The sequence below is a fragment of the Oncorhynchus kisutch genome, linkage group LG15 (assembly GCF_002021735.2).
Source record: "Oncorhynchus kisutch isolate 150728-3 linkage group LG15, Okis_V2, whole genome shotgun sequence".
Classification (NCBI taxonomy): domain Eukaryota; kingdom Metazoa; phylum Chordata; class Actinopteri; order Salmoniformes; family Salmonidae; genus Oncorhynchus; species Oncorhynchus kisutch.
In genome coordinates, this window is record NC_034188.2 from 88,173,423 (window position 1) to 88,187,846 (window position 14,424).

General features: G+C 47.3%; 1 protein-coding gene across 1 annotated transcript in view; it reads left to right on the plus strand.

Annotated features, from left to right (window-relative positions):
• The window catches only part of si:ch211-167j9.5 (fibroblast growth factor receptor homolog 1), a 32,943-nt gene that overhangs the window by 5,157 nt on the left and 13,362 nt on the right, over window positions 1-14,424 (plus strand). Inside the window, 5 exon segments of the mRNA XM_020503794.2 lie at window positions 3,792-4,017; window positions 4,416-4,554; window positions 8,274-8,372; window positions 8,632-8,792; window positions 9,364-9,501. Coding sequence (XP_020359383.1) covers window positions 3,792-4,017; window positions 4,416-4,554; window positions 8,274-8,372; window positions 8,632-8,792; window positions 9,364-9,501 — 763 coding nt within the window.

The following is a 14,424-nucleotide window of genomic DNA, read 5'->3' on the forward strand; positions in this document are numbered from 1 at the left end:
CCAGGCAAGTCAGTTAAGAACACATTCTTATTTTCAATGACGGCCTAGGAACAGTGGGTTAACTGCCTGTTCAGGGGCAGAACGACAGATTTGTACCTTGTCAGCTCGGGGGTTTGAACTCGCAACCTTCCGGTTACTAGTCCAACGCTCCATGGAAACGGGTACATCTCAAATCTCTTCCCAACTATTAATATGGCACAGCTGTCCATTTTTTGGGTCCTTAATTGGTATATGTTTTTATTCACCACAATTTTCTTTAACCATTTATGCTCTTTGGTAATGGTAATGCAGCAATTGGTTGGTTGTAATTTTGGGTAGAGCAGACATCTAGGAAGTGTCTTGGTGGTTTCAAACTTCTTCCATTTAAGAATGATGGGGGCCACTTGGGGACCTTCAATGCTGCAGATATTTTTTGCTACCCTTCCCCAGATCTGTGCCTCGAACACAATCCTATCTTGGAGCTCTACAGACAATTCCTTCAACCTCATGGTTTGGATTTTGCTCTGACATAAACTCTTAACGGTGGGACCTTTATATAGACAGGTGTTTGCCTTTCCAAATCATGTCCAATCATTTGAAGTTCAATCAATCAATCAATGAAAACAGGATGTACCTGAGCTCAATTTCACATTTCATAGCAAGGGTTCTGAATACATATGTAAATAAGGTATTTCTGTTTTTAATTTTTAATGTTGTGTGTAGATTACTGAGTACTTTAAAAAAATCAGTTTTAGAATAAGGCTGTAACGTAACAAAATGTGGAAAAATTCAAGGGGTCTGAATACTTTCCTAGTGCACTGTATAAATATTATCTGATGTTAGGAAGTTATATTTCATTAACCTTTATTTCTAAGGCTCTATTTATTAATATGGGCTGCTATTTTCAGTCCTTTCCTGGGTAGCTTATCAGAGATAGACATCATTCGGAAAAGAGCTAACAAAGCAAGAGAACATTTTTTACATTCAACAGTCCATTAATCAATTGGTGTGTGGGTGTGTGTGTGCTGTGGGGGTGAAGCTACGAACCCATAGGCTTGGAACTCAGACCCCTTCAAGGCTTCTGGGAGGGAGAGCGGACAATGAGCCTGTTATAGCAGATGTAACCAATGTCCCCACGCGCTCTGGCAGCTTTCTTGGCTGGGATAAGTTCGTTCCTCTTCTGGCGCACCGCGTCAGGATAGTCCTCATTAAGGAAAATATACGGCCTCTCAAGTTCTTAGCTCTTTCCAGAACAGCTACACTACCTTGTCCTTGAACCTCAGGAACTTGACCACTATCGACCTGGGCCTCTCACCTGGGTCGGATGTTGGTTTTGCAGTCCTGTGGGAGCGCTCCACCTCAATCTTCCTGTGGTCCATCTTCAATTTCTCAGAGATAATTTCCCTCACTTTGTCCTCAGAGTCCGTCCAGGTCTCATGTGGAGATTCTGCAATTCCATCCACAACCATGTTATTCCGCCTTGATTGTCCCTCGAGATAATCAAATGTATCCGTCATTGTAATCATGGATTCACACACACACACACAACTGAGTTTACCAGCCTCAGAAATGGCAGCCCAAATAAATGCTTCACAGAGTTCAAGTAACAGACACATCTCAACATCAACTGTTCAGAGGAGACTGTGTGAATCAGGCCTTCATGGTCAAATTGCTACAAAGAACCACTACTAAAGGACACCAATAAGAAGAAGAGACTTGCTTGGGCCAAGAAAAACGAGCAATGGACATTAGACCGGTGGAAATCTGTCCTTTGGTTTGATGAGTCCAAATTTGAGATTTTTGGTTCCAACCGCCATGTCTTTGTGAGACGCAGAGTAGGTGAACCGATAATCTCTGCGTGTGTGGTTCCCACACACATGGAGGAGGTGTGAAGGAGGTGGAGGTGCTTTGCTAGTGACACTGTCGGGATTTATTTAGAATTCAAGGCACACTTAACCAGCATGTCTACCACAGTATTCTGCAGCGATACGCCATCCCATCTGGTTAGCGCTTAGTGGGACTATCATTTGTTTTTCAACAATGACCCAAAACACCTCCAGGCTGTATAAGGGCTATTTGTCCAAGAAGGAGAGTGATGGAGTGCTGCATCAGATGACCTGGCCTTCACAATCACCCGATCTCAAACCAACTGAGATGGTTTGGGATGAGTTGGACCACAGAGTGACGAAAAAGCAGCCAAGCACCAAGCCAGTGCTCATCACATGTGGGAAATCCTTCAAGACAGTTGGAAATGCATTCCAGGTGAAGCTGGTTGAGAGAATGCACCAGTCTCCTGTGGACAGGTAAATGAGTTGAAGACCGAATGTTTTCCCACTCTGTTTGGAGTCAAACAAGGCCCAACTTTGTTTGTCCTTTTTTGTAAATGATTTGGCCCAGCAAATCAAGAGTTCAATTAGATGACACGACTTTGGGGATACAATTATACACAGATGAAAAAGTTATCCTTCCACCCTTGAGAAAGGAACTCGATATTTAAGGAAGCAGATCTACCACACATATATTTAGAAACAAGTTACGATGCATTGTTAACATGATCGAACACAACTTAAAATTCAGCTATCTGGAAAATGGTCAACGGACATAATGGCTAAAACCAAAACTCAGAACCTCCAACCAGATCAGATATCGCTACGATCAGAACCTCATGTCACCTTCCACCTTGTGTGCCCAGTTGAGGACTGTGCATGACCGAGTAAAAATCAAGACATGAGGTCGAAGGAATTGTCCGTAGAGGTCCGAGACAGGATTGTGTTCGAGGCACATATCTGGATAAGGGTAGCAAAACATTTCTGCAGCATTGAAGGTCCCCAAGAACACAATGGCCTCTATCATTCTTAAATGGAAGAAGTTTGGAACCACAAAGACTCTTCCTAGAGCTGGCCGCACAGCCAAACTGAGCAATTGGGGGAGAATGGCCTTGGTCAGGGAGGTGACCAAGAATCTGAGGCCTTTATGGTAGAGGGGCCTGAGGGAAACCACTCTTCAGTAAAAGGCACATGACAGCCCACTTGGAGTTTGCTAAAGTCACATAAAGACTCTCAGACCATGAGAAACAAGATTGAAAACTTTGGCCTGAATGCCAAGTGTCACGTCTGGAGGAAACCTGGCACCATCTCTACGGTGAAGCATGGTGGTGGCAGCATCATGGGACTGGGAGACTCGTCAGATTGAGGGAAAGATGAACAGAGCAAAGTACCGAGAGACCCTTTATGAAAACCTGCTCCAGAGTGCTCAGGACCTCAGACTGGGACGAAGGTTCACCTTCCAACAGGACAACGACTCTAAGGACACAGCCAAGAAACTCACTAAATACAGGTGCCACGCTTGTATCGTCATACCCAAGAAGACTCAAATCGCTGAAATCGCTGCCAAAGGTGCTTCAACAAAGTACTGAGTAAAGTGTCTGAATACTTATGTAAATTGATTTCATGCACTTAAAAGAAATTGACAAAAAAAAAAACATTTTGCTTTGTAATTATAGGGTATTGTGATGTCATTATGGGGTATTGTGATGTCATTATGGGGTATTGTGATGTCATTATGGGGTATTGTGATGTCATTATGGGGTATTGTGATGTCATTATGGGTATTGTGTGTAGATTGATGAGGGGGGAAAAAACAATTTAATCAATTTTAGAATAACGCTGTAACGTAACAAAATGTGGAAAAAGTCAAGGGGTCTGAATACTTTCCCAAATGCACTGCACTATATAGTATATTTTCTGTGTTAGCCATTCCCATATGGACCGTCTGTCTATACACGGAACATCCTCACTTTTGGCTGTTGTCAGGTATCGCTCCTTGGAGAGGACCATTCGGGACCTGCGAGGAGGAAGGCCTCTGGGAAATGTACTTTCCACTCCAGACTCCCCGCTCCTCTCTCCTGCTTCCCCGAGCCCGTACCCCATCACCTTGACAGAGAAGCTGGGGAAAGAGGACCCTGAGGAGCAGACGTCACTACAGAGAAACAAGAACAGGTCTGTCACGAACAGACTGCCTTGGAGGCCACCGCAACCGGTATGCATACATTTGCTACACACACACACCCGCGCATAGGACTATACACACACACAGGCACACACACACAGACGGGATCTACAGACAGTGTGTATGGATGATGTACAGTAGGTAATAACCATATTGTATATCAGAGGAGGCTGGTGGGAGGAGCTATAGGAGGACGGGCTCATTGTAATGGCCGGAATGGAATAAATGGAATGTTATCAAAACCACGTTTTACTCCGTTCCATTAATTCCATTCCGTTCATTACAATGAGCCCATCCTCCTCTAGCTTCCCCCCCCCCCCACACACACACACACACCAGCCTCCACTGTTGTACACAGTTTAAAAAGTATACCGAGTTGAGTAAGTCTATAAACAGTATAACAACCACAGTCGTGTGATTATCCCCAGGCTCCCCGTTTCACCAAGGCAGACCTCAGTCTGCTGCAGCTCATCAAGGCAGGGAAGGAGGGAGTCTTCTACAAGGCCAGGATGACACGGGGAACCTGCAAGGGACACGGCATGTTCACCTGCAAGATCACCAAAGAGGGTACAGTAGGCTTACATTGTGGGTGTGGTAACTAGTGATGGCTTAGATTTGTACTATTTCAAACATGTACAAGTGTGTGTTAATAAGCGTGTGTGGATTGGGAGAAAAAACATTTGGGGGGCATGTTCCCCCTCGGAGAGTGGGGCCAAGGTCTGTATACGGAATAGCTTGTTATTTGGGATGTACACAAAGAGCCAAGGGCTTTTACTCTGAGCTTTTACAAGGAGAACATTGTAAATGTTCAGCCTAAGTTGAGAAATGTAGGTGCACACAAAGAAATGTAGGGGCACACAAAGAAATGTAGGTGCACACAAAGAAATGTAGGGGCACAATGAAAGATATTTGAGGTATTAAAGCTAAAAATCCTTAATTCTTCTAGGCGTACGTACTTGTGCTCCTAAATATACATTCTAGGTCACACAGCAAAATCCATATCTACCCGGATTGATTTGATATTGACAAATGTTCCACATAAATATTCTGCGGTTGGTGTGTTTTTTTGTTGTTGTCATGATTTAAGTGACTATTGTGCTGTTGTTGCTGTTAGAAACACTAAGGTTCCTAAGACAAACCCACTCTTTATTCCTAAGAGAAATTAATCGTTTTTAATAAGCAGGATTTCTTTCATGATTTGTTTTATTTTGACTGGAGCAGATTGAGTTTTATCTCTGATGTAGAAACTGCCTGGAAATTATTTCATGATGTTTTTTTTCTTTCTCCAAATAGTAAAACAAACATGCCCCATTCCATAGGTTCAGGGTTAAAGCGTGGGATAATCCGTGTTTTTCTTCTGAGCTGTCTTGTATTATTCACGATCGTAATCTAGCCTCTGCTTAAAGCAAGGAAATCATGTTCTGATGCTGATTGGCTTGTTTTTAGGCAGCTTCGAAACAAGTGTTCTTTTCTTCTCAGGAAGGCCAAGTCTGTTACCACTGACAACCTAAATGATTCTAGAATGTTTTGGAAGGCTTTTAAGTCTATGTCTGGCAACAGTAATGTTAATGAATTACTGTCATGTGTGTTGAAGGACTCTGTTGCTGTACATGACAAAACTGAAATGCTGAATTGTTTCAATGAGCACTTTGTATCATCTGGTAGGCTATTTGATTCAGAGTCCTCTGTCTCTGTACAACCCTGTGTGGATGAACCAGTGTCCTCTGTCCAACCCTGTGTGAATGAACCAGTGTCCTCTGTCTCTGTCCAACCCTGTGTGGATGAACCAGTGTCCTCTGTCCAACCCTGTGTGAATGAACCAGTGTCCTCTGTCTCTGTCCAACCCTGTGTGGATGAACCAGTGTCCTCTGTCCAACCCTGTGTGAATGAACCAGTGTCCTCTGTCTCTGTCCAACCCTGTGTGGATGAACCAGTGTCCTCTGTCTCTTTACAACCCTGTGTGGATGAACCAGTGTCCTCTGTCTCTGTCCAACCCTGTGTGGATGAACCAGTGTCCTCTGTCTCTGTCCAACCCTGTGTGGATGAACCGGTGTCCTCTGTCTCTTTACAACCCTGTGTGGATGAACCGGTGTCCTCTGTCTCTGTCCAACCCTGTGTGGATGAACCAGTGTCCTCTGTCTCTGTACAACCCTGTGTGGATGAACCAGTGTCCTCTGTCTCTGTACAACCCTGTGTGGATGAACCAGTGTCCTCTGTCCATCCCTGTGTAGATGAACCAGTGTCCTCTGTCTCTGTACAACCCTGTGTGGATGAACCAGTGTCCTCTGTCTCTGTCCAACCCTGTGTGGATGAACCAGTGTCCTCTGTCTCTGTCCAACCCTGTGTGGATGAACCAGTGTCCTCTGTCTCTGTACAACCCTGTGTGGATGAACCAGTGTCCTCTGTCTCTTTACAACCCTGTGTGGATGAACCAGTGTCCTCTGTCTCTTTACAACCCTGTGTGGATGAACCAGTGTCCTCTGTCTCTGTCCAACCCTGTGTGGATGAACCAGTGTCCTCTGTCTCTGTCCAACCCTGTGTGGATGAACCAGTGTCCTCTGTCTCTGTCCAACCCTGTGTGGATGAACCAGTGTCCTCTGTCTCTGTCCAACCCTGTGTGGATGAACCAGTGTCCTCTGTCTCTGTCCAACCCTGTGTGGATGAACCAGTGTCCTCTGTCTCTGTCCAACCCTGTGTGGATGAACCAGTGTCCTCTGTCTCTGTCCAACCCTGTGTGGATGAACCAGTGTCCTCTGTCTCTGTCCAACCCTGTGTGGATGAACCAGTGTCCTCTGTCTCTGTCCAACCCTGTGTGGATGAACCAGTGTCCTCTGTCTCTGTCCAACCCTGTGTCCTCTGTCTCTGTCCAACCCTGTGTGGATGAACCAGTGAGAGCTGGTCAAACGTTTATCTTTTTGTCATTCTCAGTGCAAGAGCCCTGATAAAGCCCTGAAATCCTTAGATCAGAGAGAACCTGCAGGTCTTGATCTTCTTGATGCCTGCTTGTTTATTACAACTGGCAGCTGATTTCATAGCTGAACCACTTAACATCTCTGTTGAATTTAACCCTGGAATGTAATGAAATCCGGAAAATCTGGAAATCAGCATTTGTCCTACCCACTTTTAAAAGGTGGAGATCCAACTGGGGAGATCCAACTCTTTTAAATAATTATAGGCCAATCTCAAAGCTGTCACCACTGGAGAAAATACTTGAAACCGTTGTTATTGAACAGCAAAAATAGTTTTTCTATACTAACTCTATGTTATCAATGTACCAATCGGGCTTCAGGAAGAAGCATAGCACAATTACAGCAGCCATGAAGGTTTTAAATGATATCACTGAAGCCCTTGACAAAAAAACAGCACTGTGTCTCACTCACTTTTGATATATAGTTGATCATGCTATACTGAGACAGAGATTGTCGAGCTTAGGTCTTTCATAGAATGCAGTTGCATGGTTTGCTAACTATCTGTCTGATAGAACTCTGTGCACTCAATTTGATGGGCTCATGTCTGTTAAATTGTCTGTCTGTAATGGTGTGCCCCAGGGCTCTGTACTTGGTCCCCTCGTATTAATTTTATATAAATCATTTTGACAAAAATTTGCTAAATGGGGATATTTTATATGTGAATGCTTCCACTCAGTGTTTGAGATCAATTTAAACTGTTTACCATGGCACTTTGAGATTAATTTTAAACTGCAAAACCCTTACGCACCACTGCACTTTGTACATCAGGGTTGGCTGGCCTTCTCTAGTCACTCGTAGGCTCAGTCACTGGTATACTTTTACTAACAATGCCATTTTGGGTTTACTACCTATTTATTGTTCAGAGATGTGGTGGGTACTCTCTTCGTTCGCTGGACTTTATCCTGCTAACTGTTCCAAATGTCCGAACTAAATTTGGTAAAAGGGCTTTTATGTCCTCTGCGCCATTGGCTTGGAACGCCTTATAAAATACTTTTACAGTGGAAGAACTTGTCCCTATTGGTGTTTTTTAAATCACTGATGAAGGACTTTGAGGCTGATTCTCTGACCTGGCAATGTTTTTAATTAGCTGTTTTATGATTTGGTTTTTACCAGATTACTTGTAGTTTTTCATGTTGTCTGTCTGTAATTGTGTAATGACTTGGTGCTGCCCATCTTGGTCAGGACGCTCTTGAAAAAGATATTTAAAATCTCAATGAGCCCTTCCTGATTAAATAAAGGTTCAATTAAATAAATATGTGAATAAAACCCTGAGAGTTCAATCTGGTTTTCACTAATAGCATCCATTTTGTCCTGTAGGTGTGACCCCTAAGCGTATGGAGATGGAGGTATCCATTATGAGGAAGCTGGTGCACCACAAGAACATTCTCCAGCTGCTGGACTGGAACACCACTGAGGGTAAGAACAGACAGCACCTCCATCTGCTGGACAGGAGAACCACTGAGGGTCAGGAGGGAAAACGAGCTGAACTTCAGGGCTGCGTGCCAAACGAAACCCTACTTTTATAGTGTGCTATATTTGACCACTCTTGCTGACTGCATTATTTACATTGTCTCCATATAGAATAGAAAAAGAGTGCCACCTTATCTATAATATATTACCTACAACTACTACAAGCTGAATTCCAGTGTGTGTGTGTGTGTGTGTGTCCTCCCAGAACCCTATGTGTTGATCATGGAGTTTGTGAGCTACGGAACCCTGCGGCACTTCCTTCAGACCCACAAAGACGATCTGACCTCTGACCCTGAGCTACAGAGCTTGCTCACCATCGCGTCCTATCACATCGCACTGGCCATGGAACACCTCCGATCCAAAATGGTACCCAGTTTCCTCCTCCTCCCACTCATTCCTTATGACACCAAACTGCCACTGGCATTTAACTGCTCTTGGACCAGTCAGTCAGTCAGAAACTGTTCTGGGGTCTGTGTTCCAGGTGGTGCACTGTGACCTATGACTAGTTCTTACAGACAGTAAACCCTTACACACAGCTACAGAACATCATGATAGACACAGTACAGTCAGAAAATAGTACTGTTCTGGGATCTGTCCTTATAGATGGTGTTACGTACCGTTCAGGTGAAAGTAACTGTTCTGGGATCTGTCCTTACAGATGGTGTTACATACCGTTCAGGTGACAGTAACTGTTCTGGGATCTGTCCTTACAGATGGTGTTACATACCGTTCAGGTGACAGTAACTGTTCTGGGATCTGTCCTTATAGATGGTGTTACGTACCATTCAGGTGACAGTAACTGTTCTGGGATCTGTCCTTATAGATGGTGTTAAATACAGTTCCGGTGACAGTAACTGTTCTGGGATCTGTCCTTATAGATGGTGTTACATACCATTCAGGTGACAGTAACTGTTCTGGGATCTGTGTTGTGTTTCAGGTGGTGCACTGTGACCTGGCCCTCAGGAACATCATGGTGAGCAGGTTTCCCTGGGAGATAAAGGTGTCAGAGTTTGGTCTGGCCAGAGACCTGACCCGCATGAAGAGCCGCCACAGCAGTCGCAGGAAACACCCACGGGTCAGAGAGACACACACACACACACACACACACACACACACACACAGGGTTCAGACACACACACACACACACACACACACAGGGTTCAGTCACACACACACACACACACAGGGTTCAGTCACACACACACACACACACACAGGGTTCAGTCACACACACACACACACACACACACACACAGGGTTCAGTCACACACACACACGCACATGCACACAGGGTTCAGTCACACACACACATGCACATGCACACAGGGTTCAGTCACACACACACACATGCACACAGGGTTCAGTCACACACACACACGCACATGCACACACACACACACACAGGGTTCAGTCACACACACACGCACACAGGGTTCAGTCACACACACACACGCACACACACACACACACAGAGGGTTCAGTCACACACACACACAGGGTTCAGTCACACACACACACACGCACATGCACACACACACACACACAGAGGGTTCAGTCACACACACACAGAGGGTTCAGTCACGCACACACACGCACGCACACAGAGGGTTCAGTCACACATGCACATGCACACACACACACACACACACACACACACACACACACACACACACACACACACACACACACACAGAGGGTTCAGTCACACACACACAGAGGGTTCAGTCACACACGCACACACACGCACAGAGGGTTCAGTCACACACGCACACACACGCACAGAGGGTTCAGTCACACACGCACACACACGCACAGAGGGTTCAGTCACACACGCACACACACGCACACAGGGTTCAGTCACACACACACACACACACACACACACACACACACACACACACACACAGAGGGTTCAGTCACACACACACACGCACACAGGGTTCAGTCACACACGCACACACACGCACAGATGGTTCAGTCACACACGCACACACACGCACAGAGGGTTCAGTCACACACGCACACACACGCACACAGGGTTCAGTCACACACACACACACACACACACACACACACACACACACACACACACACACACACACACACACACACACACACACAGGGTTCAGACACACACACACACACACAGGGTTCAGTCACACACACACACACACACACACAGGGTTCAGTCACACACACACACACACACACAGGGTTCAGTCACACACACACACACACACACACACACACACACAGGGTTCAGTCACACACACACACGCACATGCACACAGGGTTCAGTCACACACACACATGCACATGCACACAGGGTTCAGTCACACACACACACATGCACACAGGGTTCAGTCACACACACACGCACACAGGGTTCAGTCACACACACACACACGCACACACACACACACAGAGGGTTCAGTCACACACACACAGGGTTCAGTCACACACACACACACGCACATGCACACACACACACACACAGAGGGTTCAGTCACACACACACAGAGGGTTCAGTCACGCACACACACGCACGCACACAGAGGGTTCAGTCACACATGCACATGCACACACACACACACACACACACACACAGAGGGTTCAGTCACACACACACAGAGGGTTCAGTCACACACGCACACACACGCACAGAGGGTTCAGTCACACACGCACACACACGCACAGAGGGTTCAGTCACACACGCACACACACGCACAGAGGGTTCAGTCACACACGCACACACACGCACACAGGGTTCAGTCACACACACACACACACACACACACACACACACACACACACACACACACACACACACACACAGAGGGTTCAGTCACACACACACACGCACACAGGGTTCAGTCACACACGCACACACACGCACAGATGGTTCAGTCACACACGCACACACACGCACAGAGGGTTCAGTCACACACGCACACACACGCACACAGGGTTCAGTCACACACACACACACACACACACACACACACACACACACACACACACACACACACACACACACACACACACACACACACACACACACACACACACAGAGGGTTCAGTCACACACACACACACACACACACACACACACACACACACACACACACACACACACACACACACAGAGGGTTCAGTCACACACACACACGCACACAGGGTTCAGTCACACACGCACACACACGCACAGATGGTTCAGTCACACACGCACACACACGCACAGAGGGTTCAGTCACACACGCACACACACGCACACAGGGTTCAGTCACACACACACACACACACACACACACACACACACACACACACACACACACACACACACACACACACACACACACACACACACACACACACACACACAGGGTTCAGACACACACACACACACACACACAGGGTTCAGTCACACACACACACACACAGGGTTCAGTCACACACACACACACACACACAGGGTTCAGTCACACACACATACGCACATGCACACACACACACACAGGGTTCAGTCACACACACACGCACACAGGGTTCAGTCACACACACACACGCACACACACACACACAGAGGGTTCAGTCACACACACACACAGGGTTCAGTCACACACACACACACGCACATGCACACACACACACACACAGAGGGTTCAGTCACACACACACAGAGGGTTCAGTCACGCACACACACGCACGCACACAGAGGGTTCAGTCACACATGCACATGCACACACACACACACACACACACACACACACAGAGGGTTCAGTCACACACACACAGAGGGTTCAGACACACACGCACACACACGCACAGAGGGTTCAGTCACACACGCACACACGCGCACAGAGGGTTCAGTCACACACGCACACGCACACACACGCACAGAGGGTTCAGTCACACACGCACACACACGCACACAGGGTTCAGTCACACACACACACACACACACACACACACACACACACACACACACACACACACACACACACACACACACACACACACACACAGAGGGTTCAGTCACACACACACACGCACACAGGGTTCAGTCACACACGCACACACACGCACAGATGGTTCAGTCACACACGCACACACACGCACAGAGGGTTCAGTCACACACGCACAGAGGGTTCAGTCACACACGCACACACACGCACACAGGGTTCAGTCACACACACACACACACACACACACACACACACACACACACACACACACACACACACACACACACACACACACACACACACACACAGAGGGTTCAGTCACACACACACACACACACACACACACACACACACACACACACACACACACACACACAGAGGGTTCAGTCACACACACACACACACACAGGGTTCAGTCACACACGCACACACACGCACAGATGGTTCAGTCACACACGCACACACACGCACAGAGGGTTCAGTCACACACGCACACACACGCACACAGGGTTCAGTCACACACACACACACACACACACACACACACACACACACACACACACACACACACACACACACACAGGGTTCAGACACACACACACACACACACACAGGGTTCAGTCACACACACACACACACAGGGTTCAGTCACACACACACACACACACACAGGGTTCAGTCACACACACATACGCACATGCACACACACACACACAGGGTTCAGTCACACACACACGCACACAGGGTTCAGTCACACACACACACGCACACACACACACACAGAGGGTTCAGTCACACACACACACAGGGTTCAGTCACACACACACACACGCACATGCACACACACACACACACAGAGGGTTCAGTCACACACACACAGAGGGTTCAGTCACGCACACACACGCACGCACACAGAGGGTTCAGTCACACATGCACATGCACACACACACACACACACACACACACACACAGAGGGTTCAGTCACACACACACAGAGGGTTCAGACACACACGCACACACACGCACAGAGGGTTCAGTCACACACGCACACACGCGCACAGAGGGTTCAGTCACACACGCACACGCACACACACGCACAGAGGGTTCAGTCACACACGCACACACACGCACACAGGGTTCAGTCACACACACACACACACACACACACACACACACACACACACACACACACACACACACACACACACACACACACACACACACACACACAGAGGGTTCAGTCACACACACACACGCACACAGGGTTCAGTCACACACGCACACACACGCACAGATGGTTCAGTCACACACGCACACACACGCACAGAGGGTTCAGTCACACACGCACACACACGCACACAGGGTTCAGTCACACACACACACACACACACACACACACACACACACACACACACACACACACACACACACACACACACACACACACACACACACAGAGGGTTCAGTCACACACACACACACACACACACACACACACACACACACACACACACACACACACACACAGAGGGTTCAGTCACACACACACACGCACACAGGGTTCAGTCACACACACACACGCACACAGGGTTCAGTCACACACACACACACACACACAGATGGTTCAGTCACACACGCACAGAGGGTTCAGTCACACACGCACACACACGCACACAGGGTTCAGTCACACACACACACACACACACACACACACACACACACACACACACACACACACACACACACACAGGGTTCAGTGACACACACACACAGGGTTCAGTGACACACACTGGCAGAAACCTGAAACAGGAAACACCTACGTTGCCCTACTAAGTAAAAAGGCAGTAACTGGTCATAGTGTGGAACTTTATTTACCTTGGTTTCACAGTAGCTTTATACAGTTACTGCTAACATGGGCTTAACCTCCAGTTACTGCTAACATGGGCTAACCCCCAGTTACTGGCTAACATGGGCTTAACCTCCAGTTACTGGCTAACATGGGCTTAACCTCCAGTTACTGGCTAACATGGGCT